The 17,721-nt window shown below is 41.5% G+C and overlaps 2 protein-coding genes across 3 annotated transcripts; both read right to left on the reverse strand.

Moving 5' to 3' along the window:
• Window positions 1-4: 4 nt before the first annotated feature.
• adap2 (ArfGAP with dual PH domains 2) lies at window positions 5-5,169 on the reverse strand. Of its 2 annotated transcripts, XM_041957964.1 has the most exons (11): window positions 4,862-5,161; window positions 4,177-4,301; window positions 3,966-4,057; window positions 3,618-3,706; window positions 3,193-3,305; window positions 2,210-2,359; window positions 2,009-2,092; window positions 1,727-1,789; window positions 1,521-1,598; window positions 1,184-1,412; window positions 5-526 (listed from the first exon to the last, which is right to left on the reverse strand). In XM_041957964.1, exons 1-11 carry the CDS (start codon window positions 4,947-4,949, stop codon window positions 498-500), a joined length of 1,140 nt encoding a protein of 379 aa, XP_041813898.1. In that variant the 5' UTR covers window positions 4,950-5,161; the 3' UTR covers window positions 5-497. The 2 variants fall into 2 exon arrangements, with proteins under 2 accessions (XP_041813898.1, XP_041813899.1); XM_041957965.1 differs by lacking the exon at window positions 1,184-1,412 and having other exon boundaries at window positions 4,862-5,169.
• A 220-nt stretch (window positions 5,170-5,389) lies between these two features.
• atad5a (ATPase family AAA domain containing 5a) lies at window positions 5,390-17,721 on the reverse strand. Its single transcript, XM_041956775.1, has 22 exons — window positions 17,394-17,721; window positions 16,755-16,818; window positions 14,862-16,645; window positions 14,489-14,573; window positions 14,184-14,342; window positions 13,325-13,469; window positions 12,979-13,239; window positions 12,435-12,583; window positions 11,923-12,073; window positions 11,430-11,777; window positions 10,802-10,895; window positions 10,525-10,607; window positions 10,281-10,414; window positions 10,019-10,196; window positions 9,684-9,851; window positions 9,327-9,554; window positions 9,135-9,199; window positions 8,670-8,859; window positions 7,837-7,991; window positions 6,845-7,728; window positions 6,526-6,684; window positions 5,390-6,301 (listed from the first exon to the last, which is right to left on the reverse strand). Exons 2-22 carry the CDS (start codon window positions 16,806-16,808, stop codon window positions 6,223-6,225), a joined length of 5,553 nt encoding a protein of 1,850 aa, XP_041812709.1. The 5' UTR covers window positions 16,809-16,818; window positions 17,394-17,721; the 3' UTR covers window positions 5,390-6,222.

A 17,721-nucleotide genomic window follows, 5' to 3' on the forward strand; every position in this document is an offset into this window, starting at 1 on the left:
TGTAAAAGGGCAGAGAGTAAGATTTAAATGAAAGTTTTATCCAACACATACCCCACATGTAATCTATGAATTAAACAGCATTTTTTTAAAAAGTATTTTTTCTTTTTGGGCATAGTGAAACATGTTTAGTACAAAAGGTAAAATTATAAGCTTGTTCATTCAGAAATTTAAAATTCAAAAAAAGAAGAAACATCATAAATACACCATGATGATATGCAATGTTTGTAATCTTCTATTACAACAGTGCTGATATTGTGACAGTGGTTTATGGTCAGAGGAGTGATTTTACATAATGATGCAATACTTTCTGAAGACTAAGACTGAACATCAGATCTGGTGTCAAAGGAGGTGGATGGAAGTCTTTAATCCACACTGTGGTACAGAGCATTGTTAGAGTCATAGTTCGGGTTGCTTGCAGTAGTTCTTGCAGTACCTCTTCGTGTTTTCAAGCACAGTGTTCTTCTCCCTATCATCCTGTTGATAGACCTCTCTGGAGTTCATTTTTTATACTTGATGCTGGCTTCAACTGGAATGAGACACAAGAGTAGAGTAGGGTCACACATAATTCAGTGGTTGAGTATGACAACTTTGTGTGGAGTTGGGTACAGGTTTGTGCCAGTATGAACATACGTGAGTACAGGTGAATAGTAGACAGAGAAAATCTGGAGCAGATAACCCAGACAACTCAGTAACCTTGCTTTTTTCTCATTAGGCATGCTCGTGGCATGGCTCTATAGATGAGCAACGTCAATCTATCCACTGCTCAGTCCTCCACATTGGTCAAAAGTGAAATACCTCAACAATTATTGGATGGATTACCATAAATTACCCAAAATGATGAATCCTTCTGACTTCCATGTTACCCTGGCTTTTCCTCAATTTTGTGTTTGATGCTTATTAGCAAATGTCACATGCGAACATGCTAAACTACGATGGTGAACAGGGTTAACATCATACCAGTTTAATATCATTATGTCAGCATTTTCATGGCAAGCATGTTAGCTTGCTGTTACAGACTCTACAGACTCTTAGTGTTGTAAGAACTGGTCTCAGAAATATGGAAAAAAAGGCTTTCACATTACAGGAATGACTAGTATGCGGTTGTGTGTGGGGGATATTAGAAAGCGCTTAGATATCTGCACTATACATTGACATGTTCTGACTATTTTCTAGGCTTGCTTACTGGTATAATCCTGCGGTGCCATGGGCCTGTGAAGGACCTGTCTGAGGGCATCCAGCCACTCTCTCTGCTCCCTCTCCTCCTCACACATGAAGACAAATTGTCGCTCCGGCGTCTCCACCATAACACCACACTTCCACTTGTTTCCCCGAGCATGCGTTGGGATACACTCCCTCACAGAGTAACCATTGCTCTCTGTACCAATGAATATGACCCCTAACTCCTCCGCATCCTACATTCACACATAACAATGAAACACAATAAGTGCTTGACAAACACTGACAAATCATTACAGCAGTGTTGAGAATTGGGTTAAAAGGAGAAGAGGTTTTGTCCTCACCAACTGGCCTTTGAAATAGAACAACTTCCTGTTTTCCGAGTCCAAAATAAACCACCTCTTCTTGAATGGCTCCTTCTGCTGTTAAGAAAAAAACACATTTAACATTTTCCATGAAAAGTTGCAGTAAACATTTCATACATAATTGTGCAAATAAAGTAAGAACATGTTTCTGTATATGTTAAACTTTTTGTTGTTTAATAACTTACCAATGGCCCTGTCTTTTCCATGTATCCTTCTTTGAGGTAGGTTCTTGTTATCTTTGGTATCAGCTGACAAAGAGACGAAGGCACACTGTATTGAGCTTGAAAACATAAAAGTGAAAACAGGCAAGTTCCTGTTCCTATTTCTGATGACTGAAAGTGAAAGCTCCCTGAATAAATGCGTGTTGTTCTTATGTTGTCTGTTTAGAGTGTATTTTGAACATCTAGGAGTTACTTAAAGGTGAATATGACCAAACATTTTGTCAGTTTATTTGGTTTGCTGCCTACTTCTTCGTCGCTTCCAGTTGGGTACGCCGTTTTCAGGTATGCATAGCGAGCAGCACGGATGACGTTGTACCACGTGACTATTTCCTAGAGGAGAAGAAGAGACCCTGAGCTTCTCCATAGCACCAAAATACTGTATGACATTCAGTATAACAACTGCTGGTTACTGTTACTGTTATACTTTGGTTGATCGTGAAGTCCCACCTCAGGACTCTCATGATAAACATAGAGGCTCCTGGTATGATCGTCATCTTGGTAGGTGATCTGCAGCCCATGAGGATGACCAATTTTCTCAGGCTGAAAGGTGGCGTTTAGGTCCTTGATAGAGATCACAGCTTTAGGGCCTTTGGATTCCTAGAACACCAATATGTATATGTATATTGATGGTTTTAATTAGCATGCTGCTGTTTGTAAATTCATTCATTGGATGACAATGTCAGTTTGTCCACCACTTTGGTCTAAACTGAAATAACTCAAAAACAACAACAAAAAAAAAAAACTATCAGATGGATTGCCCTGAAATTTGGTGCAGACATCCATGGTCCTCAGAGGATGAATCTTAATGACTGATCCCTTGAGCTACCAGCATTTAACAGTTGTTATTGCAATGTCTGGACAACTACTGGATGGACTCTCGTGGACTTCAGTACAGACATTCATGGGCCCCAGAGGATGAGCTGTATACATTTTGGTGATCCACTGAGCTTTCCTTTAGTGGCATCATTAGGTGTTCAGTGCTAATTAGCAAATGTTAGGATCGCTAAACTACCTAGACTAAGATGACGAACGTGGTAAACATTATACCTGCCAAAATCATCATGCCTGCATTGTCCACATGTACATGTTTGCATGCCGACATTAGCATTTAGCTCAAAACATCACTGTGCCTAACATGACATGGCTAGAGGCTCTTAGTCTTGTTTTCCTTTTTTTCAGTTTATGTCTCTGCAGAGCAAAAAGCACCAATGATTAACTAACACTGGAATTTTTGATATGAGGAGGGAACTAAAGGCAGTTAAAACTCTTGTAAGTTACAGAGAAAAGAGATCAAATCAAAGCAATACACATGCCTTTACATCACACACTTAAGACACATTAATATCAACTCCACATTCACATTGTTTAAAAAACTCAGTGTTATTTCATGTCAGTGCAGTTCAACTGTGAAAGAGCTGCAGGGAACTCACATTTTCCTTGTTGTAGTAAGTCAGGGTAAATTCTCTCTCTGACAGCACAAACTTCCTCTTCAGAAAATGTGTGTTCTCTTTCCCTTTCTTCCACAGCATCCCTTCATAGAACCCTGGATTCAATTCAAGAAATCCAATAACTCAAAGGTGCTTCAATACATACAGGTCTTACTGAAAAATAGTATGTTTTTGGCTGCATGGCTAAACGTAGCCATAAGCCTTAACCCTTTTGCAAAGGGTGACAACCCAGCCGGTTTTCACTTCCTGTTTCGTCATTCAAAGAACAGGTTTTTCTTGCACAGTTCTGTATGTGTATGAGGAACCATAACGCTCATATTCGTTTTACACCAACTGGCTAATGAATACGTATGTTCTACAGTAGATAAGTAGAAATTACAGAGTATACATGTGTTAGAAAACATCACCTGTGGTATATGAAATGGGTGGATACTTGGTTTCTCCTGTGAATTCCATCCTTTCATATTTGGCCCGAATCCACTGCTCCCTTAAAACACTGTGGTTCAACAGCAAACTTATTAATATTCTTAGACAGGCAAAACTGTTCTACAACAGCTAGTCAACGCTTTGATCCAGTTGGACAAATTCATCCATGTTTCACTTCTACAGTCAGTAGTTGCACTTCTGTCTATTTTTTGAGCCACTGCCTGGTCAGCACTCTGTGACTGTGAGAAACAAACATTCCAACATGAAGACATGAGCCAGTCACAAACACAGTTTTCTGATGAATGTCAAGATTCTGTAAAAATACTTACACACAGTCATTTTCCTGAGGCCGATAGTAGTACGGTGGAACAGCTTTCTCATACAAAGCTCGAGCGCTGGCATTGCCATTGGTTTTCATGAACTGCAAGGGTGCCAAAACGACACACATAAAGATTATATATGGGCACAGCCAATTCGTCCTTCTACCCAAATAACTAATATGTTATTATAGCAATAATAACATGAAACAGTTTTCCGTACCTCCATCAGGTCATCCTCCCAGAAGTCCAGCTTTATGGATTTGACCCGACTGGACAGGCTGCGGTGGATGCCAGAGCAGTTCAGACACACAAACACACCCAGCTTATAGGATGCCCAGTCTGGATCTGAGGTGTACAGAAGAGGAGGGACTCAAATGCAACACTTTGCACTCAAGACCAGGTTACCCTGCAAGTGGGCCCCTACTTAAACCCCTCTCCCTCCCATTCGCCTTGTACACTGTATTCCTATGCTGGAATATTATAAAGTCCAAGTTTCTAAGTGTACTTGGAGTAACAAAGAGATAATTTAGGAATATAGACCATGAGAGCATAATATCACCTTAAAACTACATTTTGTCACAGTTGCCTTCATTTATCATGCATTTATCACACAGGTTAATATCATGCATCATATAAGTTAATTTTCATATCAAATTATTATTAATAGTAATAAAAGTGTATTGAACCAGCTGATCATTAGCAAAACAAATCTTAAACTTTATAAATCACATTAAAAACAACTCTTTGATTTTGATACCAAATCTTATGAATTTAAGATTATATTCACGCCACTAAAAATGATGTACGAGAGTTTCTGACAAAGCACATTTGAAATAAGCTACTTGTAATGCAATTTTACCGCATAAACTTTGTTTTACATGACCAGTACCAGACACATTGCTTACCGGGAGCGCCGCAGTCAGCGCACCGGCTGTTGTCCGCCTGCTTCACGAGTTCCAGTAAGATCTTTTTGTTGCGTTCACGGTTCGCCATTGCGGAACAAAGTCTCTCTTCTCACACGGTGATGTATCCCACTGTGGACACGAAACATGGTGGTCGCATAGCTTCACACGCGCGTAATGAAACCGACAAAATGTCCATTTGAAAACTGGAACTTGTGAGTTTTGGATGTCACAACACAAAGCAGGCGCGGGACCTCCCTCTCCAGCTGCACGGTAGGAAACAATGAGTCGTGTTTGGTCCACAGGGTTTCAAATACAAGCGCTGACGAGGTAATCATTCACGCCTTTGATGACAACCCAACCTGAAACCAGTCTAACCACAGTGCAACGGCAAAGGTATTTACAATGCACTCACCGCAAACCACCATCATGTTCTGCAAAATATCATGAGTCCGTCAATCACACTGAGGTCAGGATGGACACTTCTCTGGAAATTAGCACATAAACGGTGAGACATTTTATTTATTTGGATGTGATAAACCTTTATTTGGTCACAACAAAACCCACTGTGAATAAGGCTGAATAATCAATACCAAAAGAAAAGACCAAATGTAAAAAAAGTGAACAATGTGAATGCGAGTCAAAACCTGTCTGCCTTTGATGAACAGAAACAAGATCCCAGGTGCTTCAACAGTACTTCGTGAAGAGAATGATAATGTACACACAGCCTTTACAAATACAGAGGCAAATTCTATTTTACATGTTCAAATCATTAATGATATATATGTGCTCCTAAAAAGCAATGTCTACTTGATAAAAGCACTTTGCAAAATGCAAAGCATATTGATACATGTAACTTCAAAGTATTAAACACTACTGTACAAAAAACAACAAAAAACTGCACACTCCAGCACAGCTAAATATTACAAAAATCATATAAAATAGTCATCTTTAGTGCATTCTTTGAAAGCACCAAAATATGTGCTGAATCAGAGAACATTTGAGGTTAGTTAGCTTTGTGCCCTGTAGGTGAGAACACCATTTCTGGTTCAGTGATTCCGTCATTTCCGTATTTGATGAAATACGTGGAAGCTTCACCCGAGTCCTTCGTGTGCGCACACCTCTGACCGGCTAGACACCTCATCTCATGCCAAGGTCAGGAACATTAAGAGACACCAGGCAACACTGATTTATACTGTTGCCTGATGATTTGTCCTTATGCCACAACACAACCTGTAAATGTGGTCCTTCTTCCAATTTAATAGCCAAACCTTATGGACCTTAAAAGTGTGACTACTCTAAGGAGAGTTTTTGTTTAAGGCCTCTGTGTGATCATGGAGGACACATCTGATCTTCTCTATGGTTTAGGGGAAATCTTCAGCAAGGTGCTGTAGAGTGCTCTTTCCAAGACCCACGTGGATTGCGTCGAGGTAGTGCAGGAACCTGGAGAAGGAAAAACAGCTGTTTTTTGCAGACCCATTCCAACAGACTTAAGTTGCACACAATTGTAACTCAGCTTAAACTTTAATAAGTTAGTAGCTTAGCGTTAACACAAAAACAAAATGCAGTGCCTGTAATGAGGCACATACCCACATCCTACCCCCTGTTTAAACCAAGATCTCCAGCTGACCAACTGAAAAACTAACTATGGTGTCGTGCATGCTCACCTTCGTTTAACCTTGCCCTGCTCCTTAAGCTGCTCTGATCTGCAGATGGTGCGTAAGGCTGGCAAGTAGTCCAAAGCAGCTGCTGGTCTGTTGCCCAGAGTACCAAACACTCCTCTGAACGTCAGACTCTCCATCACTTCTCTCCTCCGCTGGACCCGCCTGAAACATATCAAAATGCATTACCTTTCTTTGAACTGATTTAACTCTTTCTGAACTGGTCATGGTTATAATTCATTCGTTCTGTGACCAATATCATGCTGACTGGGTTACAGTGCAGGAAGTTGATAGTATTATGTAAAGAAAGATAAGTAAGACTCACTGTGGTTGACAGGGCGCATCCTGAGTGAAGCTGTAACCTTTTCGATGGGCGGCAACAGGGAGGGTAAGCTCTGCTGCTGCCTCCTTTCCCAGCTCACCTTCTAGTTGTTGTGCTTTGTCCCAGGCCTCCGCTACTGAAACCCTACACTTGTGGAAGCTCATAGCCTCCACAGCAGCCGGGATCTCCAAGGAACACTCTCCTCTCACCCAGCTCCCTCCATCAATTTCAACCCTCGGCTCATCTGTCATCCCATCTTTCACCACTGCACCAACTGGTAACATTCTGTGATTGTCACCACCTGCTGGACGAGTAGGCAAGGAGGAGTCCATGTAGGACATGTTGTCTAAGAAGTCAGCTATTGATTCTAGACACTGGAAGACTGGGACACTTTTTAGCCGCTCCTCAGGAGTCAGTGGCTTCCTCTTCACTGTCTGTGAAACTACACTCTCTCTGACTTCCTCCTTCGCCTGAGGAGCAACCTGTGGCTTGCAAAGAGACAGAAAACCGTCTTCTGAGTCCGAATCAGAGTGCATTCCATCCTGGTCAGGGAGACAGTGCCGCTTCTTGGTCTTTCTCATTGTGTTTGACATTTTGACAGGACTGCAATCGTCTGAGCAATCTGCTGATTCTGCTGTGTGCAATAACCTGGCATGGGATGGCAGCATGTCAAACTGCAGACAGGTGGACGGCAGCTCTTTTGGATTAACAGAAGGATGGTCTTGTGACACAGAAACAGATTGCTCAGGTTTGTAGGTGGAGGTAGTCAATTGTGTGAGTGGTAGATGCAAGAGTGTCTCCATATTGGAATAGAGCAGGTCGACTCCTTGACGCCTGCTGTTTGTCAGTAGCTCCCAGCATAACGCCTCCTTCACTGGACTCCGGCTCTGTTGAGAACACATACCCGTGCATATCTTAAATCAAGTAATATATGAATCAACAAAGAAAAAACAACCATACACACTGTGAGCGTATGTGGTAAATGAAGAGTTTACCCTGAGCAGCTCCCAAACATCTCTCTCAGGTTCAACATTCAGCAGGCCCAGCATGCTGTCAGTGCAGCCGGTGTCACAGGGAGGGAGGGTGGCTGGGGCAGTCACTGCACACACAGACATGGCGGCTGCCTCTTCAGTCTCTGACTTCAGTTCAACTTTTTTTAAAAATAGGGGAAAATACCATTTAGGTTAATGGTCTGTTATAATAGTAGCAGTTACAAAGTGCTTTAAATAATGATAAAACAGACATGAGATCATAATAAAAATATACAATAAAAAGTAAAACCAGATATGACAAAATAATCAATATAATATAGTCTTGGGGCTCTAAAAATCATCTAGTTTAAAAAAGGTGCATTTTAGGTGATGTAGCTGTATATAGCTGTGCAGATAGTCTTTTCTGCTCTGTGCCTTTGTTTTATGGTTCTAGCAAGTCAGAGATGTAATCCGTTTAATACTTTGAGAGCGATTAGTAAAATTTTTAACTCTATTCTGGAAGCAATGCTAAGCAAACAAATGGATGCTAAAATTGGGGAAATGTGTTTTGTTCTCATGATTCCAGTTAAAAGCTGCATTTTTGACTAAATGCAGACAATGTTTGTGTTATTATAGTTGCACAATTTCTCAAGTTACAGGTAATTCTAATGGACTGAAATAAAGACATGAATATCTTTCTCCAGGTCAACAGGCAAAAGAAATTGTTTGGTTTTAAAAATGTTTCTCAGATGATAAAAAAGACCAAATTATTGACATTTACAAACATAAAATAAAGAAAAACTGACAACATTACTATTCCAACTTCTTCATACACTTCCTCCAGCTCATCTCTTTACCATTCTTGCCAGTGTGTATCAATGGCCTGGTTACGTAGTGGCCTCCTCCGCTGCGAGTCCAGAACTGCAGCTGCAGTAAACTCTGCCTGATATCACAGCCATTGAGTCTAAGCAGAGAGTTGACGTCCCATTGGTCTGTCCTCATGTCCTCTGCCAGACATAACAGCTGCAGGAAGCTGCTCACATCCAGCTGCAGCAGGGAGAGAAGGACAAAACTGACTGATGACTAAAGATTTACTTGACAACTGAGCCACAACCCATTCAGTGAATACGGTGGCAGGCCTAGTCCACTCATAAACAGGTATTTTTTTAAAAACTGTGTTTTTCCTCTGAGTTTCCCAAAAGCTCCTTTTTCTGTACCTAAAAACTGCATTTGTGTGTGGACTTAAGACCAAAATGCACAGACCCATGTACGAGTGGAAGGCAGAACAGTGAAAAATGTACATTAAGAAATTGTCCACTCACCAATGAAGGTGTTTTGAAAAGGATCTCTTCAAAGTTGCCATCGAACATGGTGCTGAAAGCAGGATCTATAAAACATACAAGATTTGATTTAAACACACAAGACCAGACACAGATAATAAAGTATATAAAGCAAATACATTCAACACGACCAAACTGCAAGTTATTGCCTTTGACTTTCCACTTTCGACTCACCACTGGTAGTGAGGATGACCGGCCTCTTGGTAGTGGTCATAAATGTCTTGATGGCAGCTAGAAACCCTGAGTCATCGTCAAAAATAACATCAACTTCTTCAAACAGGATAAGCGAGGTGGCTGTCTTCTTGCTTTGCTCTTCATTGGTTTTGTCTGTTGGTGATCTGACTGCAGGGTCTTTATGCTTACTGGCACACTCTTTTGCTTTTATGACTTTCTTGAAAGCAGCTATAGAAAGAGATGAGGGAGACAGACGAAAATAGCAAAACACTTACTATTAAAGTCCAGATAGAAACTTTTCATGAAGGTAACATTATCATTTTAATAAACAAATCGACACATTGAAGGTGGATTTACCTGCTTGTTCAGTCTTCTTAGTGTTAGGTGTCTCCTTGTTGGTGGGTCGCCCCATTTTGAAGAAGTTAGCTAAAGAGGTGGGGGCCAAGCCTCCTCTTTTAGCACCTCTTGGGGACTGGGGATGTTTCCTGGGAGATGAAACCACCCTTCGAGGAGAGTTTACCTTTCCTGGAAGATGAAGAAAACAATCCACAATCAATTTGCAACAGTCTGCGTTCCTCTTGTAATATTCCTACTGTATGCAAATCCAACCACATACAAAATCTGCATTAAACAGACCCTCTCACAAGCCAGAAACTCAGAAACAGTGCTCTCAGTGTCAGCTCTGTACATACTGGGAGAGGCTCCAGGCCGGAGAGTGCCAGCGCTGCAGCTTGTGCCGTAACTGTTGAAGTAGGTGGGTTTGTGGGCGTTGACCCCCTGACTGTCCACCTGGTGTGACTGAGTGGCTTCCTTCAGCTGGGACAGAATTAGACGACCACTCCGCTGAGAAGAAGCATTCACCTCAAACACCTTGAGAGATCAGAGGGAAGTTAGAAAATGAGGACACTAACTCCTACACAAATGTCACAGATGTGTACCTTGAAGCATTTGTACCTTAAAGCCAAGCTCCTGGGCACAGGCATAGACTGCAGCTGTCTTTCCAACTCCAGTGGGTCCTGTGATGAGCATTGTATTACACATGTCCTCCCCATCCTGGGAGCCCTCTTCTCCACAGTCCCAGTCTGAGTCTGAACACAAAGAGCCACCATGCAGTCAAAACAAACACAAGAGTGAACCCTTCAAGTGAACAAAAGAAGTTATGGAGAGAAAAAAGATCTGTATTTTTCTAATGTCCCACCATTGCTGTCTTCCTCTTGTTTCTTGTCTTTTAGCTTTTTTCTCTCTTCACGGTCTGCACGGAGTTTCCATTCCTTCAGCCAGCTGAACCCAAAAAAAATAAAAATTAAAACATTAATAATAAATAAATAAATAAATAATTCACTTCCATGTTCCTGATATGTTGTGTACATTTGCATAATGAACTTATACCATTTAAGAGATACAGTATAAAGCAAATACACTGGCCATTGATTTTATAAAGGTTTAGTGAAATTAAAACAATTTTAGTTCTTCACCTGTGCAGCCTCCTGACTGAGGCAGTGTTGCCGATGATGTCGCTGGAGTGCTGGGGTTGATATTTGTCTGTCCATAACACATCCTCCTTCACATCTGTTGAACAAACTAGAGACTGAGTTTGAGGCTTTAAATATTTGTTACATGGCAAAACATATCAGAGCCACTGAGGTTTATAAACACCAAATTACCTGATTTAGAAAACGTGTATTTTAACATGCGTGATAGCACCAGTGATCTCTTTCTAACATATTATTGAGGATGTTGTATGTTAGTTGTTATGCCAGCTTGGTAGGTGTTTTCTTCACGTGGGTGGCGTTTAAGATAATTACACATTATTGTGGTGGAGTCAATGACAGCAGCTCTATTGATAGTACTTTACTTCAAGCACTAAATCTTTTTATTTTCAGTTTGTCCACACTTCACTACCAGAGCCAATCAGGTGCGGCATTGATGAAGACACTTACGCAACAAAAGCAAATACTGGAGGATAAGTTTAAAAAACATCTCATGTCATCATGCCAGGTTCCTAATAGGATGATACATTATCCTTTGACCCCAGTTTAAATAGTGTTACAATAAAAAATAAATAAAATAAAATTGTGTGATTTAAACCACACAATTCAATACCTTTTCCAGTGTCTTCTCCTAAAAGTAAGTCATCATGAACAACCACACAGTCATCTTCAGACGGGATGGGAGCAACTTTGACGGAAGGCTTGGCTTTCTCATTCTCCTCCTCCTCCAGCGTGGATCTCCGAGTTCGTCTCGTACGCCCTCCCCTTTTTGTTGGCTCAGGCTCAGCTGTGGAAATTTTCTCTTCTGACGAAATGGTCCGTTGTTTCTTAGCCACCTTCACTGTCATTTCCCCTTCATCATCCATCCTCTTCCTCTTTCCTCCTCCTTGTTCTGCTGGTAGTGTGGTGCTGGTGAGTCTGGTTACATCCTCTGGTCCTAGAGGGTAACCTGCCACTGATGCTGAAAATAAAAACGCAAACAAATATAGGGTAAATGCTGAATACAGTCAAGTCAAGCTTACTAACAGCCTACAGTAAACTGTTACTGCAACCTGGTGCTTTGCAATACAATATATCTACTTTTGTTTCAGTGCAGTAAGACTGACCCGAGGCTGTGTGCTGCTGCTGGTGGTCAGCACGTCTCTTCAGGAAGCGAGTGATGAACATCTGAACAGGGAAAAGAGGGTTGGAGGTGCTGATCTCCTCCATCAGAAGCTGACGAACACTTTCAGTGATCTCAGGCCTCCAACCAGAACCCTTCAAAAGGAGAAACACCATTATTAAATACTGAGTCTGCTGTTAGAACCCACTATTGCTCCACGGGAAAAAAGCTTTTTTATTTCAAAGTGCACTACCAACCACAAACTGCACAAAAAAACTCAAACAAATTAGACAGGAATAAGCAATAACTGTGTGATTTTATGCAGACTTTGTTTTTATAAGCCTTTTGAGAACATAGCTTTACTAGCAGACAGGTAACAGCTCTAGATAAATGTGTTTTGAAATATCAATCGAGCTTAACATGCAACCAATTCCCCAACAAGCCGACATGCCTTGGTCTGGAGTTGACCTGAACAGGTGCTAGGAGAATAAAGTCTTGACAGGAATTTGAACATACCCGTTCACAAAAGGCTCTATGTGCTGGTTCAGTCGTCATACAAAGGGAGCCACTAACAGATGGAAGTGGGTTGGATGTTTGGCACCAAAGCTCTTTCAGATGACGCAGTAATGAAGACTCAGGCCACAGTAGACTCCAAAGAGGGCAATCTGTCAGTACACGACAAAGTCAAGTTTTACCGGCTTCTCGTGCCTCTTGATTTCTCAGTACCTACCACTCCTTCATCACAAAAAATAAAAAAAACTTCAGCATTTGACTAACCCTATTAGATGACAGTGGTGGGTAAGGTACTGATATTGTTTACTTAAGTTAAAACAGCAATTGAACACTGTAGAAAAACTCTTGTTACAAAGTCAAAGTAATGAAATGCAAAGTTTCATGCAAGTACAAAAGTATTAGCATCCCCAATACATTTTAAGTACCAACAGTACAAAAGCACATTATGCAGAATGGCTCATTTCATAATAATGTATATTATATAACTGGATTATCAATGCTTTCAAGTGTACATCACTTTAATATTGCAACTGAAGGAACAGCCTACCGTTTGGTGGCTGCTTCGTGTGTATAACTGTTTGAAAGGAGGAAGAGGAGAGAGAGTACGCCTCCCTGGTGGCAGTCGTCCTGGCTATCTGTTTCCTAAAGGACTCGGGTAGACCACTCTTCAAGAACTCTCTGCGTGCCCTGAACTGCTCATCATCCTGGGAGTTTTCAGAGCCCTCACGGCTGCCCTCATCAAAGATGGAAATCACTGCAGACACCTTCCGAGCAGTCTTTTCTTGGCCCAGCAAGGCCACTTTGGAGCCTGTGACAAAGAAAATACAGCTTCATTAGATGAGATATCAAACAAATGCTCAACTGTTAGGTGATTTAGGAGTGGGGCAGACTACCAGGGATAGTCTTGGTTTCTTTGCCAACAGGTATGGCTTTTCCCAGAACATCATTTAGACTGCGTAAAGACTTCTGGGGTTTACTCTTTTGTGGTGCTGTCTGAGGAGTGGCAGTCGGGTCCTCTTCCAGACAGATGACAGAATCCTGACAAAACAAACCACATAGTGAGGAAAAAAATGAATGAATACACCAATTAGTTTTTGTCAATATTTATATGAAGGTGGCCAATGGGCCATTGTGGAGGTCCCTTGTGTTTATGTCTTAGGGTTGAAAAGTGTTCAGATTTTATCAATTTCAAAACCTGAACAATTGCCACATCCCTAACAATCTTTGAATTGGTTACTGTGGTCAATTTTGAAGGCCTTTACAGCACTCCATAGACACTGATCTGGAGCTGGTTTCATCATATCCGGTGCAAACAGGAATGAAACACTTATTCTTCATCACGCTATATTAAGCTGCTTGAGGTACTTGAGGACGGACTGTGTACACTTGCATTTCAGTGAGTTTACCGGACCACTCAAACAAACTGAATATGAACTATAAATTGTGCATGTTAGAATAGTGTCTACGTCTATGACAAGGTTGCTAGATAATAAAAGATCTATGAAGAGAATCACAGTTACACAAAAGATGCTTTATTATATCGTAAACATGTAAAACGCTGTGCGTTATTTTGTTGCTAAAATATTTTTATGGATCCACTTTTGGATGACAGGCAAGAAGAAATGGACTGCAGGACTGAGCTCATGTTCATGTCACCAACATAATGGCCCTCAGCAACTTTACCAATCCATTCACTCTTTTCCAACACTGTGAAAATTGGGATTTATCTATTTTGTTGGCCTTTAACTGTACCTCATCTTCACAGTAGCTCTTCTTGGCAGAAGCCTCCGCTCGTGCAGAACGCCTTAAGGTGCCCTTCTCCTTGACAGCAGCTTTTTTACTCTGCTGAATCACTTTGGCTTTCTCCACCAGTTTCTTTGCTTGTTTCCTTTTTTTAGTGTCATCTGATGTCTGAAAAAGATATCAAAGTGAGAGTATGAATGAGTATTTCATCATCTTCAGCCCATCATTTTGATATTTAAATATGTTCTTTGTCAAGTCAAAACCAATTCATTAAATTTAGAAAGTGTCCAATCTGTGAAATATATCATACTCACTTTAGTAGTCAAAGAATTGTTTATGCCACTTCCACCTTCAGGCTTGGTCATGGAAATATTTTTATGGACTCTAGTAAATTTAATCCTTATGAAAAAGAAAACATTTGGATTAGAACATGAAAAACATGGGCAATCGCACCACAAACTACATCCCCAAAAATTATGATAAAGTTGAATCAGTCTGAACCAAAAAATGGACATTATAACCTTCATGAAGGGTGGATTTATTCCAGGGCTGTAATACTTATAAGACTGTATTATTTCGGATAGGTCTACCTAATAAACTGGCCAAGTATATAAATGCATCCATAGTGTTTTCAGTGACTGTGTAGTAGTATTAAGAAACATGAATAATATAATGTGGATATATCACCTGATTGGACTTTGCTTTGTGTCAGGTGGGCACACCATCTCTGCTACGAAGACTCCATGTTTGGACTTGCGAATCTTTGGGGTGGACATATTTACAGGACTGCCATCAGGTAAAGCAGCAGTAACATCCTTTGAATCGTGTTCCCTGGTTTTTCTGTCAAGAGTTGGTGGGATCGCTTGCCTGACTACAGCCTCTCTTCTGGACCTCCTCACCACTAGGACAGATGGAGTTGAGGTTACAGGAGGCTCCTCCCTTTTATCATCAGCCTCAACAATTGTGGCTACTGTTTCTTCCACAGTAGTAGCAGCAGGTGGAGTGGTGACTGCCTCCTTTTCTTCTTTAGCTCTTTTTTTGCCTTTTCTTGCGAGTTTCTTTTTAGCTACTTTGTTTTCCTGAGAGGACGCAGGGACCTGCTCAACGGAGGGTGGAATTACAGTGTCCTCATCAGCAGCTTTGTTTGCATCATCCAAAACCTTCTCTTCCTGTTGCTTCTGCTTGCCCTGGCTCTTGCCAGGCTTGTTTTTAGATCCATCCAGACTGGGCTGTTTGAAGGCAGCCATGAAGTGCTTCCTCTCTGCCTCACTGCACTTGGGCGTGGATTCACTCTCAAGCACAGCCAGCTCTAGATCTTCCTCTTGAAGAACCACATTGGATTTCCGCTTGGCAGTCACAGAGGTAGAAGGAGGTTTGTGTCCAGCCTCTATATGGGGAGATAATACTCCTTCTAAAGGGCTCATTGCCCCTTTTCTCCTATTAAACATAGAAGCTAACTTTCCAACTGCCTTGGCTTCCTGTTTGGGTGAGGCTACATGCACTTCAGCCTGGATGGTGACAGTGCGGGGTGAGACTTGGAGAGGTGGCTCCTTACAAGCTTCATTTTCTTCAGCTTTAAGGTTGTTCAACTGATTAATGTCAATTTCTTCTGCCTCTGTTGTGATTTTACTTTCATTTTCTTTGCCCTGTTCATCTATGTCATCTTCATCCCTGTCCTGGCTCTGACTCCTCACAAATTCTTCGAAAGAGACTGTGACTGTGCTGCTGTTTAACTGAGAGGCCTCATCCACATTGACCTCCATACTAACATCACACAATGAACTCTCGATTTCTTTCTCCTCTGGTTCTGTATGCTTTGCCTCCTGTTGCTGTTTCTTTCGAGAATTTCGTGCCACAGTTTTAACCGGTTTTTCTTTATATTTTGAAGGTACAATTGGAGATAATTCAATACTCTTCACTTCTGGTTGAAGTTTGACATTGTTTTCGCATTTAGAAGCATCTTCGTGATGGTCAGCTTTTTCACTGACAGTCTTAGTTGGATTCCTCTCTTCCTTTCCCACAGTAACACAAGCCTCAGCACTAAGCTGGACCAGCAGGGAGGCTGGATCACTGCCAAAAACACCACAGCTCCTTATTGCTTCTGCTGAGTCCCTGTTATCATCTGGTTCGTCTAGGATCAGGCAGTTCTCCTCCGCTGTGGAGCCAACAGTGTCAGCCTCCACAAGTTTCCTTACAGCTTTGCTGGCCTTTCTAGTCCGTTTCTGAGATGGCTGTTTCACAGCCACCTCTGAGCTGGTCTGTTTTTCTGCAAGCTGACGGTTCTCTTTTGACTGTTCTGGTGATCTGGTCTTTTCTTTGGAGGACGGGGCCTTTCGGCTAAAGTAGTCCATAATGTTGTTGGTGCGGGGAGGAGAAAAGGGTTTCTCCACAGGCTTGGGCACAGGTGAGAAATAGTTTGTGATTGTCTTGACCACAGGACTGCCACCATTTTTGCGAGATTTCTTGCAAGGCTGTTAAAGGAGTGACAAAGTATTATGAGAATGCTTATCATTGAAGAAAAACACTTCTGTAACAGCTTCTGCATGATATAAATAGCCCAAATCACTATGACAGAAATACCTGAGTGTCAAAGTCCTCAATGACAGATGCCATAGCCACAACACCAGCCATCATCTGAAAAGATCTAAAGCAAAAGGACATATCATCATGCACACTGAGTTCTGAAAGAGCAGTAAATCACTAAAAGATTAATCGGTGGTTCAGTTGTCTAACCACCGGATCAATTGCTGGGAAGCTTTGTCACCTTCACCTTTGTCTCCCCATCTTTCCTGTCGCTCTTTAAGAGAACCATTGAATTAAGGCAACATTTCTGTAACAATTATCTTCAGGGAAGGCAGGATACCTGGCACAAGGCCCTATGCACGTGCAAATAACCACTTAACGTTCTATAATAAACGTTTTCATGCTTCAACAATTGAGTTAAAAACACAACCTTGTCTCAGAATGTTTTAAACAAGCAAATGTCCCTAAGAATGTAAAAAAGGATTACTGTGAAACAGCATTACTCCCATTTATTGTAACAAGTGTTCTGGTGGAGTCGATAAATGGCAGATTTATACAATTTCCCATATAGGTCAGGGACAGTAGGTAGGATAAAAGTTTATACTGTTGCTGACATGGCGCCCAATATCGCTTACACTTCGTGTGCATTATGACAGACGGGCAACCAGAAAAACAACAGTCCAGGAAAACACTCACCGTTAATGCTGAATCGGTTACGTTACAACTTCAGAGACTTGGCTTATTCACTTGCCCGTGTGTGCGAATGAACAAGAGGCAAAGTTCATTGTGTGAGGGGGAGAGCTGTCTGTTGCCACCACACATAAATTTCACTGTATAACAACAAGCTAGCAGATTTCGCTAGATGCTACTCTCAGAGCAGTCCCGCTCCTCACCGGTCCCAAAAGTGGTCCATACATCCTCCACTTGTCAGCCACGGAAATACAAAATAAAGTGAAAAACGTTACGCCGATATGTTCCGAATTACTCCAACTACGAATTCAAAATACATGTTTCTAAGCGTATG

This window comes from Chelmon rostratus, chromosome 17, assembly GCF_017976325.1.
Source record: "Chelmon rostratus isolate fCheRos1 chromosome 17, fCheRos1.pri, whole genome shotgun sequence".
NCBI classification, from domain to species: Eukaryota; Metazoa; Chordata; class Actinopteri; order Chaetodontiformes; family Chaetodontidae; genus Chelmon; species Chelmon rostratus.

What these genes read in the sequence shown, in the direction of transcription:
- atad5a (XM_041956775.1), bottom strand. Translation starts at nt 16,808, where the DNA reads ATGATGGCTGGTGTTGTGGCTATGGCATCTGTCATTGAGGACTTTGAC. An exon ending in TCAGTCAGGAGGCTGCACAG is followed by an intron (nt 10,608 to 10,801) that starts GTGAAGAACTAA and finishes TTTTGGGTTCAG; the next exon opens with CTGGCTGAAGGAATGGAAAC. An exon ending in GATGCGCCCTGTCAACCACA is followed by an intron (nt 6,685 to 6,844) that starts GTGAGTCTTACT and finishes GATATGTTTCAG; the next exon opens with GCGGGTCCAGCGGAGGAGAG.
- adap2 (XM_041957964.1), bottom strand. Translation starts at nt 4,949, where the DNA reads ATGGCGAACCGTGAACGCAACAAAAAGATCTTACTGGAACTCGTGAAG. An exon ending in CCTCAGGAAAATGACTGTGT is followed by an intron (nt 3,707 to 3,965) that starts GTAAGTATTTTT and finishes GTTGAACCACAG; the next exon opens with TGTTTTAAGGGAGCAGTGGA. An exon ending in CAACTGGAAGCGACGAAGAA is followed by an intron (nt 1,790 to 2,008) that starts GTAGGCAGCAAA and finishes TCTCTTTGTCAG; the next exon opens with CTGATACCAAAGATAACAAG.